The 19,031-nt window shown below is 42.6% G+C and overlaps 1 protein-coding gene across 2 annotated transcripts in view; it reads left to right on the forward strand.

Annotated features, from left to right (window-relative positions):
• The window catches only part of LOC112246924 (Golgi SNAP receptor complex member 1), a 47,473-nt gene that overhangs the window by 14,285 nt on the left and 14,157 nt on the right, over positions 1 to 19,031 (forward strand). For both annotated transcript variants that reach the window (XM_024415538.2, XM_024415539.2), the window contains exon 7: positions 17,858 to 17,887. In XM_024415538.2, the coding sequence (XP_024271306.1) occupies positions 17,858 to 17,887 (30 nt within the window). The remainder of the gene's footprint in view (positions 1 to 17,857; positions 17,888 to 19,031) is intronic.

Here is a 19,031-nt window from a genome sequence, read left to right on the forward strand (position 1 = left end):
CTGATAAGTGAGGATTCGTTCAATCAGTCACTTGCATGAACACAGAAATTGGTTATTAGAGCAGCACATGAATAGAACACAGAAATGAGTTATTAGAAAACCACATGTGTAAAATGTCCATCACAATATCACATACATTTATCAAGCATTTCACACAGATACTGACTGTTAGCACTTGGTGGTCTATTGCGACTTCCCACCAGAATGGGCTTTAGGTGAACCAGATGAACCTGTAGCCATATTACTTCAACAGTATTTAAAATGAGATCCTATCTAAGCTTTACAGGAATGTGGTTCTGAATATAAACGGTCACACCTCCACCTTTTGGAATTTCTGTATTTTCTGTAGGTCTAATAACCATGTATTGCTACCACTGTATCATCAAATGTATTATCTAAGTGAGTTTCAGAGATTGTCAGAATATGAATCATCTGATACTAGCAAATAATTGATTTCATGAACCTTATTAACTTGTTTATTTATGTTAGTGCAGGGTGAACTGCAAACAGTGGACTTCCTACTAGGGCATACCGCCTCAGTGCTACCAGTATAACTCTGGTTCATAGGCACATGATTGCTGCATACAATAGCTGTAGGATCAGCAGAGGCATTCAGGGCAGTAAGAGGGACATAAATTAGGTTACTTACATCGTCTTCCAACACCCCTGGGATAATGTACATTTGCTGAAGCATTATGACAACTCAGCAATACAATGGTAGGGATTAACTGAGCTGGGCTTGGGTCATCGATAAGTCATTGTCTCATTGATAAGTCATTGTCTCAAAGCAGCCTTATAATGCTGTGAAAGGATCCAGGAACCTAAATGATTTGGGTGGATCCCATCCTGCTTTATAATATGATCTTTGTTTCCAGAAAGTATAGAAATTGTCAAATGTTAACACCCACAGAGCTGCAATAGTCTTGTAGCCAGTTATGGGAGGATAAAAGTTCAAAAGGACAAACACAATATTTCATTGACAAACAGACTAAATGAATGTGCCCCATATGCAAACACACAGAACATAAAATACTTCCTGGTACCCCTGCTTGGTGTCACTGTGAGAAATATTATTGACAACTCTCCACTGTCCCATTTGAAATCATTAGTATTTGTGAACGGTGAAGAAGCCTAGTTTTGGATATGGGATACTCATTAATTGGAAGGGGATCTGAAAACACTATAGGCCTTTATCGAAGGTTGTAGCACATTCAACTATGTTAAAATCAGACTACAGCACATGTAATAACTATTAAGACACATCCATGTTGTAATCAGATCTGGATATAAGGTGACTGGCTGTGTGAAGTTGGAGAGTGGACTTATCCCTGTGTACCAAAATGGCTAGGGGAACTCTTGTGACATGTTTTCTCCTCTGCTATGTTACTCCCTTGTTCCCTCTCTCTCAGGGAGGAGTAGGATGGGGGCGGCAGGAGTGAGGGATAGTCTGTTGTCCCTAAGGAGAACATTTGTTTAATCAGGTTTGGCTGGGGCCTTGGAAGTGTGTTGTGCCGTACTGTTTAGGTCTTTCTGTCTCTCGCCGACACATGCACGCTCTTACTGTCTCACTCATGAGCTCTTTCCATTACAACCTTTCTCGCTTTCTCTCTCTGCCCTTTCCCCTCCCTCTCCGTCTGTAAAGAGAAGGTCATGATTCAATGAGAGGAAAGGAGGAGCATGCTGCAGGACCAATCAGTCCAGAGTGACTGGAACTGATGTTGGTTGTGGTTTTGCTGATTGCAGCTCTCTTACAGATTTTTCGCTTTCTCACTCTGTTCTCCCTCCCTCTACTCCTTTCCTTTTCTCCTGCTTTCTTTCTCTGCTTTTCTGTTTCTAGCCAGTTAATCATCCATCCCTGGCCATTTCAGTCTAGCATCCAGCAGAATCCTGTACTGCTTGAAGACATAACATGTTCCTATTAGTGATGTGCTGTTTGAGACAGAAAAGAGGCAAAGGATCCAGTCCTCTTTTATATTGGGATATAACCTTCTCAGGGATGGATAATGTTGAGGTAATTTCCACACTAAATCAGTGTCTCAGTCCGTAGCGTCTGGGGACAGAAGAAGCCAAGGTGGCTGGGGGTAGGGCTGTGGCGGTCTTGAAACTTTGTCAGCCGGTGATCAAGAAAATAACTTAAGCAAATAACTGACGGTCTAACAGTAATTGACCTCTAACATAAACACATTTAGCATCACTTGGCCTCCACACAGCCTACAAGCCACTGATGAAGACCTTTGGAACATCTACATTTTAAGTGTAATAAATCCATGTAAAATGGCCTACACCTTCACAATAAATTAATTATTTATTTTACAGGTCTAAACAAGCATGATATGAAGAAAATGTAGTCTAGTTCAGAAGAAAAGAATAGCCAAATGGCTGTGGGCTACACTAGTTCATTTAACAGACAAGATTTGCTTAGAATTCCTTGGCATTATTTTATAGTATGAACACAGCTGAATAAAATGGAAAGGATATTTTCTCAACGATTTGAGGGAGTGTAGCACATGGTGGCTATTCTGTGTTGAGCGGTTAACAAAGAAACAGGTCCTCCTATATGCTTCATTTAGACTTAATTATGTAACTTTAGTTGTGATACATACATTGGGCTATACTGTGTTTAATTAAAAAAAATAAAAAAACATTCTAAGGCTGCATGATGTGATTCTAATGATGATTTGAAAAGCCTAATTACAGTGACTAAACGATCATGTGGCATTTGACTGCCGTCATGACTCGTGATGCCTGTGTGGTGGTAATATGGTCACCGTAACAGCCCTAGCTGGGGGCCTACGGGCCAATGACTCAGCACTGAGTTTTTCAATGAAAGTGGAGACTTAGCAATGAGAGATTCTCCTTCCTGCTCTCTTCACTTTCTGTCATTGATGCTCTCTCCCACTGGCGAATGAATGTTTGCAGTATCGACGCTAAACGGACGTAAGGCTGATGTTTCTCTTCCCCTCCCGTTCTCTCTCTCTGTCAACCTATCCTATCTCCCATATCTCTCTATCTTTCTCCATTCTCTCTCTGTCAACCTATCCCATCTCCCATATCTCTCCATCTTTCTCCATTCTCTTCCTCCCTCTCTCTCCGTCAACCTATCCCATCTCCCATCTCTCCATCTTTCTCCATTCTCTTCCTCCCTCTCTCTCCGTCAACCTATCCCATCTCCCATCTCTCCATCTTTCTCCATTCTCTCTCTGTCAACCTATCCCATCTCCCATATCTCTCCATCTTTCTCCATTCTCTTCCTCCCTCTCTCTCCATCAACCTATCCCATCTCCCATATCGCTCCATCTTTCTCCATTCTCTTCCTCCCTCTCTCTCTCTGTCAACCTATCCCATCTTTCTCCATTCTCTTCCTCCCTCTCTCTCTCTGTCAACCTATCCCATCTTTCTCCATTCTCTTCCTCCCTCTCTCTCGCTCAATTTTACCCTCCACGCTTCTATCTCTTTCTGTATCTCCCTCCATTCTCTCGCTCTGCTCTGATATCCTCTTCTGTCTGCTCCCTCTCCCTCACTCTATCTCTGTCTGTCTCACTTATACTCTCACACACACGCAAGCTCATACTCAGGTCTCCCACTGGAGCTTTCTTTCCCTTTATATTGCCTCATCCTTCATCTCTCGCTCTCTCAGACCACTGCACTTCCTGTGGCTGTTCTGGTGCATGTTATGCTAGCTCCAGATATGCTAATGTAATCAGCATGAGTGGGGAGAACCCTGGGGAACCAGAGGGAGCGGCAGCTGCTCCTCCTCTTTGCCTATGAACTGCTCAGGAGTGATTAGAGATGGAGCCAGTCGCACCCTTTACTGGAGGTACTGGCATTAGTAGTAGTGTTCCTCATTATTTGTGTATGTCATGTATTTTTCACTCTTGCATGCTATTCCCTCAACCTCGCTCTCTCCCTCACAGACCATTTCTCCCTTCTCCCTCCTCTCCCTCCTTCCCTCCATCTGTGTCAGTTCTCAGTAGCATGGACATATCTCTCTCACACACACAGTCCCAATGAGAAGCTGTAGCAAGACCGTGTGTTACTTTTGAAACAAAAATAAAAACCGAACTCTCTCCAATATCTCTTATTTAGTCCATCAATGAAACGGACATCCTCATAGCAGAGCTGAGGCAGATCACCCCTGTTTAATTAGCTATCTGATTTTCTAATCTGGCATCGATCATCTCACTCACCCCCATTGTCTCAGAAAGGTTATGAAGACAGAAACTACTGTACTATCTGAAAAGTTATGAAGGTTAACCCCAGTAGTTTCTTTCTGATTTAGGAGGCATTGTGGAATTAGCTTTGCTCTGATGGCTGATTTTAATGACTGCAAAAACACAGCACTGTGCTAAGAGGCAGGATGGAAAACACCCTAGTTTTTGCTGTGGCTGCCGCAAGGATACACACCTCCCTACCTTGTCCTACCTCCCCTACAACTCAACCATATCGCGTGAGAGTGAGTGAGCAACACAAATCCATCCTCCGTCTCATTGGAACATATTAAAATGCCATGAATTAGCTCCCGCTGCAGCTCAACAGTCATCGTCCCCGTCCCCCCCTTCTGCACCTGATGATTTACTAGCTGAACAGTCTTCCTTTCTTTCCTCTTTCCATTCCTCCTTTTGCTACCTTGCCTTTTTTATTCATTTAGCCTTTTTTATTCATTTACCCAACCTTTCATAACAGCTGTGTCAGGTGGCTGTCAACCCCTCACCCCCTACCCTCACCCAGCTGTCCTCACCCACTACCCTCACCCAGCTGTCCTCCTCACCCACTACCCTCCTCACCCCCTACCTTCACCAAGCTGTCCTCCTCACCCCATACCCTCACCCTCACCCCCTACCCTCACCCAGCTGTCCTCCTTACCCCCCTCACCCCTATCCTCACCCAGCTGTCACCATAGTTAATAGACCAATAACAAAGAATTCCAAACCTCTCTGCCAATAACAGCTAGTTTTCAGTTTTCCCCTCCCCACTCAGACCACTCCCAGACAGTCATAGCCAAGGTTTTTTTGCTAAAAAGCTATTTCTGCCCATTTTGAATGGAACTCTATTACAGCTGCTGCATTGGACCTTTTTTAAATGAAACCTTTTCATTGGCTCGTTCATTTTACCCATGTTGCACTACAATTTTTTTCAAATCTAGAATCTATGCCAAGGCGTGTTGAAGCTGTTATGGCGGCACGTGGCGGCCCAACGCCCTATTAAGACACTATGTTGATTTTGGCACCTGTATATGGCTTACATCCTATATGTCTTCATCTCTAGCCAAATACTTTCCAAGCTCATGATGTTTGATTTGGGTGATTTAGAGAGAGACAGCAGGTATATTTAGTAGATTTGAGAGTAGTCATCTTTCCAGGAACGCCGGTGAACACCAACTGGAAGGAAGTAATCATCAACTCCCCATACATACACACCATTAGGGCTTGTCAGAGCACAAATATTATACCAGAATGCCCCCATTAACTCTAGCACAGTTTAGATCACTAGGCTTATCTAGAGTTCTGTCAGAAGTGGAGCATTTTCGAAACCTGTGATAGGACATCGAGTCACATGCTCCCCCATTGGGGAATTCAGTGATGTGCAGTATAAGCACTTTGGGACATCTGCTAATGTAAATTGATTTGTAGCCGTCAGATCCTGAACCCACAGAGGAGTAGTAGTACTTGGCGAACACTGTTTCCCTCAAGTCCTCCATGTCCACACTCTACTTCTCCTCAGGGTGAAATGGAAGATGTTTTCCAGCCACTATTCTCCATCTGCGTTGCAAAACCCTCTCTTGTAGTGATCCCATTGCCTGTAGAAGTACTGTCCAGCCTGCTGTCAGTGGCCATGTCACAGCACACTTGCACGCTGGACATTGGGCCAATGGGGTAGACGCTTTAGATGATGCTGGGTTGGGTGTTGTCATGGTTGTAGATGTCAGCTCAGTAAAAAGGCAAGGTTTACTAAGACTGGACGGCCACAGGAGCCAGTAGTGCCAGGGTCAACATTACCTTCATTCTACTGGGTGGAGAGAGCTTTGTTGATTTGTGTCGTCTCGTTTTCTGTCAGATGTTTCTGTGATGTGCCTGTGATGAGCCCAAAATAACGTGATCAACATTACGGCTTATATGGAGTTAACTGTGCAGTAGACCTTTTCTGCTGACTGGGTGAAATGTTGTGGCTGTGTGTGTTCAGTGATGTTAAGTTAATAAGGTACCTGGACTGCTTTTTTAAAATGTTGTTGAATTTAACCTTGGAAGCATTTGGTCATAGCAACTTTTAATGCTACAGTTTGCGATTTGTACATTTTGGGAACTTTTCTGATATATACCCATTAATTCTTGAATAGGGCTGTTGCGGTGACCGTATTACCACCACACGGTGACCGTTTAGTCACTAATTCGTTTTTCTCCAAGCTCTGATGCTGCTGATGGTCATTAGTAGCCTATCAAACTGCCTGGTACTCGGCGCACTATTGTCCCTGTAATCTCTGACATCAATGCAAATGTAATTGAAAATCTAATCAAACTTCATGAGAGCCCATGTTGTGCAACATTTCTATAGGCTGTGAAATTGCGTGAGAATACAGAGTGATGGCCTCTTAGAAAGCTGATGGGATCCTCTTTCTATAGGCTAGGCCTACTATATTTATTTCTCAACTTTCCTAATATTAAGCACATTGTTTATATTTACAACAGGTGTATAGCCTACCTGTTTGGCATGAAAATAAACCATGGGAAAAGAGTCCTCCATTTGCTATTTAAGTGTAGAGAACACATGTTTTTTTCCTCCGTTTTGAGACGGGTGCATTATAATGGTCCATTCTAAATCCAAATGAATTTCACACATATTATTTAGTATATATAAAGACAAGATTAAATCAAGAATAGTAGGACAGTGGTGGAAAAAGTACCCAATTGTCATACTTGAGTAAAAGTTTAATAGAATAATGACCTTAATAGAAAATGACTCAAGTGAAAGTTGCCCAGTACAATACTATTTGAGTAAAAGCATTTGGTTTTAAATATACTTAAGTATCAAAAGTAAATATCATTCCAAATTCCTTATATTAAGCAAACCAGACGGCACCATTTTCTTTTTTTTACGGAGAGATGGGCATGCTGCAACACACACATTTACAAACAAAGCATTTGTGTTTAGTGAGTCCTCCAGATCAGAGGCAGTAGGGCTGACCAGGGATGTTCTCTTGATAAGTGTGTGAATTTGACCATTTTTCCTTTCCTGCTAAGCATTCAAAATGTTACTAGTAGTTTTGGGTGTCAAGGAAAATGTATGGAGTAAAAAGTACATTATTTTCTTCAGGAATGTAGTGAAGTAAAAGTTGACAAATATATATAAAAAGTAAAGAACAGATACCCCCCAAAAAAGACAAGTAGTACTTCAGTATTTTTTACACCACTGCTGATGGGTGACAATATTAGCTTATCACTTGTGAATTATACAATGCCTTCAGAAAGTATTCAAATCCTTTAACCTTTTCCACATTTTGTTACGTTACAGCCTTATTCTAAAATGGATTAAATATTTTTTTAATTCTCAGCAATCTACACACAATATCCCATAATGACAAAGTGAAAACAGGTTTTTAGAAATGTTTGCAAATGTATAAAAAAAACATACCTTATTTACATAAGTATTCAGACCCTTTGCTATGAGACTTGAAATTGGGCTCAGGCGCATCCTGTTTCCATTGATCATCCTTGAGATGTTTCTACAACTTGATTGGAGTCCACTTGTGGTAAATTCAATTGATTGGACTTGATTTTAGAAAGGCACACACCTGTCTATATAAGGTCCCACAGTTGACAGTGCATGTCAGAGCAAAAACCAAGCCATGTGGTCGAAAAGCATTGCCCTAGCGCTCCAAGACAGGATTGTGTCGAGGCACAGATCTGGGGAAGGGTACCAAAAAAATGTCAGCAGCATTGAAGGTCACCAAGAACACAGTGGCCTCCATTATTAAGTGGAAGACGTTTGGAACCACCAAGACTACTCCTAGAGCTGGCTGCCGGGCCATACTGAGCAATTGTGGGAGAAGGGCCTTGGTCAGGGATGTGACCAAGAACCCGATGGTCACTGTGACCAAGTTCTAGAGTTCATCTGTGGAGATGAGAGAACCTTCCAGAAGGTCAACCATCTCTGCAACACTCCACCAATCAGGCCTTTATGGTAGAGTGGCCAGTCGGAAGCCACTCCACAGTAAAAGACACATGACAGCCCTCTTGGAGTTTGCCAAAAGGCACCTGAAAACTCTGACCATGAGAAACAAGATGCTCTTTTCTCATGAAACCAAGATTGAACTCTTTGGCCTGAATGCCAAATTTCATGTCTGGAGGAAACCTGGCACCATCCTTATGGTGGTAGCAACATCATGCGGTGGGGATGTTTTTCAGTGGCAGGGACTGGGAGACTGTCAGGATCAAGGCAAAGTTGAATGGAGCAATGTACAGAGAAATCTTGATGAAAACCTGCTCCAGAGCGCTCAGGAACTCAGACTGGGGTGACGGTTCACCTTCCAACAGAACGACCCTAAGTACACATCCAATACCGATTTATTTGGAGGACCCCAAAAAAAGCCGATACCGATTAATTGGATTTATTTGTAATAATGACAATTACAACAATACTGAATGAACACTTATTTTAACTTAATATAATACATCAATAAAATCAATTTAGCCTCAAATAAATAATGAAACCTGTTCAATTTGGTTTAAATAATGCAAAAACAAAGTGTTGGAGAAGAACGTAAAAGTGTAATATGTGCCATGTAAGAAAGCTAACGTTTAAGTTCCTTGCCCAGAAAATGAGAACATATGAAAGCTGGTGGTTCCTTTTAACATGAGTCTTCAATATTCGCAGGTAATAAGTTTTAGGTTGTAGTTATTATAGGAATTATAGGACTATATTTCTCTCTATACCATTTGTATTTCATTAACCTTTGACTATTGGATGTTCTTATAGGCACTTTAGTATTGCCAGTGTAGCAGTATAGCTTCCGTCCCTCTCCTCTCTCCTGCCTGGGCTCGGACCAGGAACACAACGACAACAGCCACCCTCGAAGCAGCGTTACCCATCGCTCCACAAAAGCCGCAGCCCTTGCAGAGCAAGGGGAACAACCACTCCAAGTCTCAGAGCGAGTGACGTTTGAAACGCTATTAGCGTGCACCCCGCTAACTAGCTAGCCATTTCACATCGGTTACACGAGCCTAATCTCGGGAGTTGATAGGCTTTTGAAGTCATAAACAGCTGCTGGCAAACGCACGAAAGTGCTGTTTGAATGAATAAGTTACGAGCCTGCTGGTGCCTACCATCGCAGTCAGACTGCCCTATCGAATCATAGACTTAGTAAAAACATGATAATACACAGAAATACGAGCATTAGGTCATTAATATGGTCGAATCCGGAAACTATCATCTCGAAAACAAGACGTTTATTCTTTCAGTGAATTACGGAACCGTTCCGTATTTTATCTAACGAGTGGCATCCATAAGTCGAAATATTCCTGTTACTTGCACAACCTTCAATGTTAATAAGTCATAATTACATAAAATTCTAGCAAATTAGGCAGCCCAAACTGTTGCATATACACTGACTCTGCGTGCAATGAACGCAAGAGAAGTGAAACAATTTCACCTAGTTAATATTGTCTGCTAACCTGGATTTATTTTAACAAAATATGCAGATTTAAAAATATACTTCTGTGTATTGATTTTAAGGCATTGATGTTTATGGTTAGGTACACATTGGAGCAACGATACGCATCGCATCGATTATATGCAACGCAGGACATGCTAGATAAACTAGTAACATCATCAACCATGTGTAGTTAACTAGTGATTATGATTGATTGTTTTTATAAGAAGTTTAATGCTAGCTAGCAACTTACCTTGATTACTGCATTTGCGTAACAGGCAGTCTCCTCGTGGAGTGCAACGAGAGGCAGGTCGTTATTGCGTTGGACTAGTTTACTATAAGGTTGCAAGATTGAATCCCCCGAGCTGACAAGGTAAAAATCTGTCGTTCTGCCCCTGAACGAGGCAGTTAACCCAACGTTCCTAGGCCGTCATTGAAAATAATGTGTTCTTAACTGACTTGCCTAGTTAAAGAAAGATTGAATAAAGGTGTAAAAAAAAAATAGATTTCCGGTTGTTATGAAAACTTGAAATCGGCCCCAATTAACCGGCCATTCCTATTAATCGGTCGACTTCTAATGTGAACCCGGTCGAACATCTCAGGAGAGACCTAAAAATAGCTCTGCAGCAACACTCCCCATCCAACCTGACAGAGCTTGAGATGATCTGCAAAGAGGAATGAGAGAAACTCCCCAAATGCTGGTGTGCCAAACTTACCCAATAAAACTCAAGGCTGTATTCTCTGACAAAGGTGCTTCAACAAAGCACTCAGTAAACGGTCTGAATACTTATGTAAATGTGATATTTCCGTTGTCATTATGGGGTATTGTGTGTAGATTGATGCAAATAAAAACTAATTTTAGAATAAGGTTGTACCATAATAAATTGTGGATAAAGTCAAGGGGTCTTATGATAAAAATGTAAAAAATCATAGTCGCACACCTCATGTAGCCTAGCCCCTATTGGCCTATATGTTTTAATAAGGTTTGTATCACAACTAAAGTGGCCAAATAATTTAAGCACATTAATCCACTTTACCAGGGGTGTAGAGCTAACTGGCAGTGCATGAGTTTCAAGTTTGGGGAAGATAATTTTCACCATAAAAATGCACCTTTTATAATAAAAGCATTAAATGCATAATCACATTTGTGGTCTCTTTTGATAATGGTGTTTTCCCGCTAACGGAACATTCGCATTTATAGCCTACTGCGCTGTGCACATTGCTGCACTTACATTGTGAAGAAATAGCTTAGTAGTTTATCAACATTTTAAGCTAAAATGCTTTAAAAAGGTTTTTGATGCTAGTGGTTGTATTCATTTGGGATCTATCACATCCCACAACCATCCCAGACTATGTTTGGAATATTTATTTCTCACACGGAATATAATAGGTCAACTTTTGTACTATGGGGGATAGTAGATTGACATAGGCTAATGCTTTTGCTGTTCGTTAGGCCTACTCATCTTGTTGGCTGACAAAGGAAATGTGCACCGTTCTTCCAAGATCCTCTTCATTGTCTCTGTCTTCACTTGTAGCCTGTGAGAAAGACCAGATCACTTGATGGAGAGCCGTGTTAGTGAGAAGTGCTTCAGAGCAGGCACCACTCAGGGAGAGGAGCTGCAAAAGACATGGATTTTTTTTAGGGTGCATTACGGCCTCACAAAGAGGATGCCGCCGTGAAGTGCTTCTCAAGTGCTTCTCAAATTGTGAATGAGACCAAGTATACATTCTGCGCAAAAAAACTAAGCAGAGCTCATGCCTTTTCAAGCTACTTTTTTCAAATCATCATTAGTCTCATCATGCAGCCTTACAATGTATAAAAAATATAAACATATATATATAGTCCAACATTTGTAGAACAACTAATGTTACATTAACTTCTTGATGACAGGAGGCAGTATTTGCACGTCCGGATGAAATGCATGCCCAAATTCAACTGCCTGCTACTCATCCCCAGAAGATAAGATATACATATTATTAGTAGATTTGGATAGGAAACACTCCGAAGTTTCTAAAACTGTTTGAATCATGTCTGTGAGTATAACAGAACTTATGTAGCAGGCGAAACCCAGAGGGATAAACCATTCAGATATTTTTTTTTTTGAGGTCATTCTCTTTTCAATGGGTTTTCATTGGGAATCCAGATTTCTAAGGGACCTTCTTGCAGTTCCTACCGCTTCCACTGGATGTCACCAGTCTTTAGAAATTGGTTGAGGTTTTTCTTTTGTGTAATGAAGAAGTAGCCCTGTTCAAAACGAGGGTCACTTCAAGTGTACTGTTTGTTCGAGGCGCGTGACCAGAAAGGTAGCATCAGTTTGTTTTTTTCCTGTATTGAACACAGATCATACAGTCTTCAATTTTATCGATTATTTACTTTAAAAAATACTTAAAGATGTATTACAAAAGAGGTTTGAAATGTTTTGGCAAAGTTTACAGGTAAATTTTGAGATTTTGTAGTCACGTTGCGCAAGTTGGAACCGGTGTTTTTCTGGATCAAATGCGCAAAATAAATTGACATTTTGGATATATATCGACTAAATTAATCGAACAAAAGGACCATTTGTGATGTTTATGGGACATATTGGAGTGCCAACAGAAGAAACTCGTCAAAGATGAGGCATGATTTATATTTTTATTTCTGCGTTTTGTGTCGCGCCTGCAGGGTTGAAATATGCTTCTCTCTCTTTGTGTACGGAGGTGCTATCCTTAGATAATAGCATTGTTTGCTTTCGCCGAAAAGCCTTTTTAAAATCTGACATGTTGGCTGGATTCACAATACGTATGATACAAATTAAAGCTACACGTGTGTGATTTCATGAAAGTTTGATTTTTATAGTAATGTATTTGAATATGGCGCTCTGGCTTTTTGCCAGGTGGGACGCTAGCATCACACAAATCCCAGAGAGGTTAATAACTCTAAATTAAGCATGTAGGAGTGCCTGTTTCTTTGTTAACCGCCCAACACTTGTGCTCATTCCCTCAACTTTTGGACAAAATATCATATTCTTCTAACTATAAAATAACGCCACAGAATTCTAAGATAATCTTGTCTGCTAAATGAACTAGTGTAGCCCACAGCCATATAGCATAGCCAGATCAGGACCTAACATAAGGAAAACTAAGTATGCTATTCTTTTCTTCTGAAATAGACTACATTTTCTTCATATTGTGTTTCTTTAGACCTGTCTAAAATAAATAATGAATTTATTGAATGGTATAGACTATATCACATGGATTTATTATACTTAAAATGTAGAAGTTCCAAAGGTCTGCATCAGAGGCTTGTAGGCTGTGTGGAAGCCATGTGATGCTCAATGTGTTTGTTAATTAATGGTCAATTACCGTGAGACAGTTATTTGCTTGACAATCACCGGCTGATTTTAAATTTTGTCATCACCTCGGCCTTTATTCTTGAAGAATATAACTTTTTCCACATGAGCTTAGTTCAACTCTATTACCCAATCAGAACCCTTCAAAATATCCATTAAATAACATGGTCAGTCTTCACATCCATAGCTCTGTCTATTAATGCGAGAGTCTTTCTCCAGCCCCATTCCTCAGGCTTTTACCAAAGTGACAGGCAGACATTTGTTGTTATTCAAAGATTTAAAACATCATTTTTGATCTCCTCTTGGGGCAACATTAATCTATTCTTGACTAAATATTAAAACTGTACCAACAAATGTTAAATACAGTATATAATATGGTTAATACAGTATCCAGACTTAGTACCATGCTCTATCTCTGAGGTACATGTGTGCTGCTTTGGCTATTGTAATAGTGCGAGGTTAGAACAGTTTCTATTGGGAAAGGGTGTGTGTGTGAGACCCATCTGGTATTCGGAGGTGTGACTATGGTCAGGTCCCGTATGAGGACATGGCCTTTTGGCTTTGTGTCCCTCCACCAATGACTTTGCTAGAGTAACCCACTATCTGCCTCATATTCCGATTCTCTACCCTTCTCCAGAGGTGTTCACTCCCAATCATGCATTGGATTGGTGCAATGAAAGCATTGGATTGGTGCGAGCATTTCTGGAAGGAGTTTCCACCATATTCCTCACACCAGTTCATTCCTTTTAAATCCATGACGGGAGTGTGTAAGTGCACACTTCAGGAGAAGGGTAGAGAATCGGAACGCAGCCGATGTCCCAAAACAACCCCTTTTTAAAAATGTTATAGTAAACAGGAACACAAATCATACAAACAGGGATCAAGACATCATAATGGTAATGTTGTTTTCTGAATTGATGAAAAGAATGATCCATGTTTAGTTAAACCAGCTCACTAAATGCAGTTGTACCTGTAATGGTTTGATAAGCAGATACAACTGTTTCCTTTGGGAACACAGCTACACACACTTCCTACTGTATTGTCAACACTCACTCTCCACCCTGATTATCAAGCCCTCTTTTAATTCATCATTATTGGCAACCTCCATATTTCTTCCCTGTTGACACTAGCCAGACCAACTTAGAGACCGCAAAGCTCTGCACTCACCCTTCCTCCTTTCTCATTGAGTTGTGCTGCCCCTCCCCCCTCAGCTCTTTCTCTCCCTCCTTTGTCCCCCCATCTCCCTCCTCTCCCCTCCTTTGCCTCCCCACTCTCCCTCTCCTTGAGTCATGCTGTTCCCTCAAATCCTAACCATAAAAGATGTGGTTGCCAGGCACTGGTCAGCCCATTTAGTAACAAGAGGACCTTGCCAGTCATAGGTCTGTCTCTCTCAGTAAAGCCAGGTGGCACAGGAGTGAAGGATGGCTGCGCCCGCGTCCCCTACTGCCCCCCCGGAGGACATTCATCACTGGGGGAATAGGGGATGAAGTGTGTCCGTGGGTATCCGTGTGTGCGCAAAGCTGAGACACCAAGGTGTAGTACTGTTGTGTACGACATGATTCAAATTGGCTTGACTATCACAATCACGTCCTGTCTGGTACAATATAAAATCATTATTTTTCCAACAATGGAGGTTTGGAAATGATGTTCCAGATTTGTTCACCAATGACCTAGCTGTACCCTGGTGTCCTGTTCCCTGGAGGGAGGACTGAACTGACTGCTACTTTGTTTTTGTTTTTCCTCCTTTTCTGAAACATTATCAGTATTGATTCTAATTAGGAAATAAAGTGCAGAGACCGTTGTTTTTGACGAGCAACTTGAGCCACAGGGGGGATCGTGACACTAGGAGAGTATGCATGCTGTGACGTTATTAGGCTCTGTGGGACTAGATGGAGGAGAGTTATTTTCACCATGTCCTCTCCCTCCAGGGTAGGACAGTATACTCTGGGGACTCCCCCACTCAGGGGAGCAGGATCCTGGATCTCCTGAGCCCAGCTTACCCCTTAGTCATCCAGGGCCCAGAAAACCAAACAAATGATTTACTCAGACAGGACCCTGCCTGGGTCCATCAACATCACAACAACACCTCTGGTTTAATTAACCTGTCAACACACACACACACACTCTGTCTGTTCAGGAAAATGGTGAGGTGGGGGTGTTCCTTTAAAAGCCACACAGAGCTACAGGTGCAGCAGATTGCCTTGTCTTCAGAATGCGTTCAGTATTTCCATCAGAGCAATATTTAATGTAAGATGCTGCCCCGTGCCCATTTAACTGTAACAGTCATCCCATCCCTCCACCATTCCACACCATTAGCTCCGTTCTAATTGGTTAGCATCCATAATGCTGTAATGTACAAGACCGGTCAAAAGTTTTAGAACACCTACTCATTCAAGGGATTTTCTTTATTTTTACTATTTTCTACATTGTAGATTAATAGTGAAGACAACACTATGAAATAACACATATGGAATCATGTAGTAAGCAAAAAGATTATTAAACAAATCATGAGTCTAGGGTAAGCTAGTAGTAATTTACCAGTTTAAAAAAAAAAATAATAATAATAAGATCCATACCATATGGAAAACGGCTCTGCACAGCCATAAGATACTATTGCTAATTGCTATAGGGCAGGAAGAGAGACTGAAGAGGGCCTTGTCAGCGGCAACTGGGGCCATTTTATAACGATTAACAGCACTTTGCTAACAGTGCTGATCTCCAGGCCTAATGTTTTCATCAACTGGTTGTCTTCAGGCTGCAGATGAATGAAGGGCCAGGTCTGCCACTGCACTGACACGGTACGAGGTGACACACCAGCTAAACAGCAGGCTATTTATTAGCTGTGTGTAAAGAGACGAGCTCTGAGGTGATTGGTTACTGTGTCAGAGTGAAGGGGACTAGAAATGATAGCTAGGCTATTTGTTTGTAGGATAGGTTGGGGCACCTTGGGAAGTAGGAAGTTAGAAGTAGTACTATTTTTGTCTGTGTGTGTTCATATTCAAGTGAGGTATACACTGAGTGTACAAAACATTAGTCTCTTTCCATGACAGACTGACCCGGTGAATCTAGGTGAAAGGCTGACTTTGACTGACAGTGAAAAAAACACAAGACACAACGGTCAGATTTCAGGTATACATTCAGGTGCATCCTATTTCCATTGATCATCCTTGAGATGTTTCTACAACTTGATTGCAGTCCATCCGTGGTAAATTAAATTGATTGGACATGATTTGGAAAGGCGCGCGCACACACCTGTCTATATAAGGTCCCACAATTGACAGTACATGTCAGAGCAAAAACCAAGACATGAGGTTGAAGGAATTGTCCATAGAGCTCCGAGACAGGATTGTGTTGGCACAGATCTGGGGGAAGGGTACCAAAACATTTCTGCAGCATTGAAGGTCCACAAGAACACAGTTGCCTCCATCATTCTTAAGTGGAAGAGATTTGAAACCACCAAGGCTATTCCTAGAGCTGGCCGCCCAGCCTAACTGAACAATCGAGGTAGAAGGGCCTTGGTCAGGGATGTGACCAAGAATCCGATGGTCACTCTGACAGTGCTCTCGAGTTCCTCTGTGGTGATGGAATAACTTTCCAGAAGGACAACCATCACTGCAGCACTCCACCAATCAGGCTTTAATGTTAGTTGCAAGACGGAAGCCACTCCTCGGCAAAGGCACATGTCGGCCCGCTTGGAGTTTGCCAAAAGACACCTAAAGACTCTTGGACCTTGAGAAACAAGATTCTCTGGTCTGATGAAACCATGATTGAACTCTTTGGCCTGAATGCCAATCGTTACATCTGGAGGAAACCTGGCACCAGCCCTACGGTGAAGCATGGTGGTGGCAGCATCATGCTGTGGGGGTGCTTTTCAGCAATCGAGACTGGGAGACTAGTCAGGATCAAGGAGAAGGGCGCAAAGTACAGAGATCTTTGATGAAAACCTGCTCCAGCGCACTCTGGACCTCAGACTTGGACAACGACCCTAAGTACACAGCAAAGACAACACAGGAGTCTCTGATTCTCTTTGAGTGACCCAGCCAGAGCCCATATTTGAACCCGGTTGAACATCTCTGGAAAGACCTGAAAATAGCTGTGCAGCAACACTCCCCATATGACCTGACAGAGCTTGAGGATCTGCAGAGAACAATGGGAGAAACTCCTCTAATGCAAGTGTGCAAAGCTTGTAGCGTCATACCCAAGAAGACTCAAGACTGTAATTGCTGCCAAAGGTGCTTCAACAAAGTACTGTGTAAAGGGTCTGAATACTTGTGTAAATGTGATATTTCTGTTCTGTTTTTTATAAATTAGCAAACATTTCTAAACTTTGTGTAGATTGATGGGGGGGGACGATTTAATACATTTTAGAATGAGACTGTAACCTAACAACGTGGAAAAATTCAAGGGGTCTAAATACTTTCCGAAAGGCACTATAAGTGACACAACAGCTGTCATAAACCATCCCATCAAATCATATGGCTTTATGACCCCAACCGTGACCTGGGACGTATTCAGTAGTTCCTCATCCTAACTCAAGATGCACAAAAGCAACTCTGTTTTCTTGTTAATCATAACTTCATACATTGAAGTCAATGGGAAATTGGAATTAAGGCCCACCACATAAATCAAAGTTAAGGATTTCAGCCCATAGGCTCTGTTAGCCGGGGTGCTGCTGGGGATGGAGGAAGTGGATCCCAGCGCATCGCGCCCAGGGACCTGATCAGGATTCTGGCCAGCTTGGCACCAATTGTTGCCACCCTGACTCCCAGAGATATGTGGAGGAGCTCAAGTCAATCGATCTCCCCCATATCACCACACTGCTGCTGCCTCACCACAGAAACTAACCATCTCTTTCTTCTCTGATTCTCTCTCCCTCTCCTTGCAGCTCAGACCGGCTGATGGATGACACAATAAGGTAAGCCTAATGCAGACAGATGTTATCTCTCTCTCTCTCACACACACACACACACAGCATATGTTTTACTATTCTTGTGGCCACCTAAAATGTATTTACATTCAAAATCCTATTTTCCCTAACCCCCTAACCTAAGTCTAAAATAGTCTTTGTCCTCGTGGGGACCTGGGAAATGTCCCCATGAGGGATAATTTTTGTTTTACTATCCTTGTTGGGACTTTAGGGGATCGTTACACACACACTACTGTACTCCCTAGTGTGTACTTTTTTGTTGTCTTTAAACTGGTAGCTACACTGGACGTTAGACATCTCCATGGGCATGAGGTGAAGTCTCTAGAGTCCAGTACAGAGACCCTAGTGATCCTGACAGATCAGATGGCGACCTTGGTCTGTGTGGAGCTCCTTGCCTCTGACCCCACCTCTTAACATCCACTCTGTGACACCATTTAGATGAGATTATACCATTAGCCCAGAGATGGAGACAAGAACAGCTTTCAGGCCTAAGTGGGTTGATATGGTCAAGCAAAGTTTGAAGTGAGAGGAAGTGGGCTATGCATCTATCCCTCCCACCATCTCAGCCTCCCTGTTGCCTCTATCCCTCCCACCATCTCAGCCTCCCTGTTGCCTCTATCCCTCCCACCATCTCAGCCTCCCTGTTGCCTCTATCCCTCCCACCATCTCAGCCTCCCTGTTGCCTCTATCCCTCCCACCATCTCAGCCTCCCTGTTGCCTCTATCCCTCCCACCATCTCAGCCTCCCTGTTGCCTCTCATCCCTCCCACCATCTCAGCCTCGCTGTTGCCTCTATCCCTCCCACCATCTCAGCCTCCCTGTTGCCTCTATCCCTCCCACCATCTCAGCCTCCCTGTTGCCTCTATCCCTCCCACCATCTCAGCCTCCCTGTTGCCTCTATCCCTCCCACCATCTCAGCCTCCCTGTTGCCTCTATCCCTCCCACCATCTCAGCCTCCCTGTTGCCTCTATCCCTCCCACCATCTCAGCCTCCCTGTTGCCTCTATCCCTCCCACCATCTCAGCCTCCCTGTTGCCTCTGCATCTTATCCTGTTAGGGGCGTCCCCAACCTCCCCAGTCATGTGTGGCCACCCAGCCCAAACTCCTCAATCTATCCACCCTCTTATCTATCCT

The sequence above is a fragment of the Oncorhynchus tshawytscha genome, linkage group LG13 (assembly GCF_018296145.1).
Source record: "Oncorhynchus tshawytscha isolate Ot180627B linkage group LG13, Otsh_v2.0, whole genome shotgun sequence".
In the NCBI taxonomy this organism is placed as follows: domain Eukaryota; kingdom Metazoa; phylum Chordata; class Actinopteri; order Salmoniformes; family Salmonidae; genus Oncorhynchus; species Oncorhynchus tshawytscha.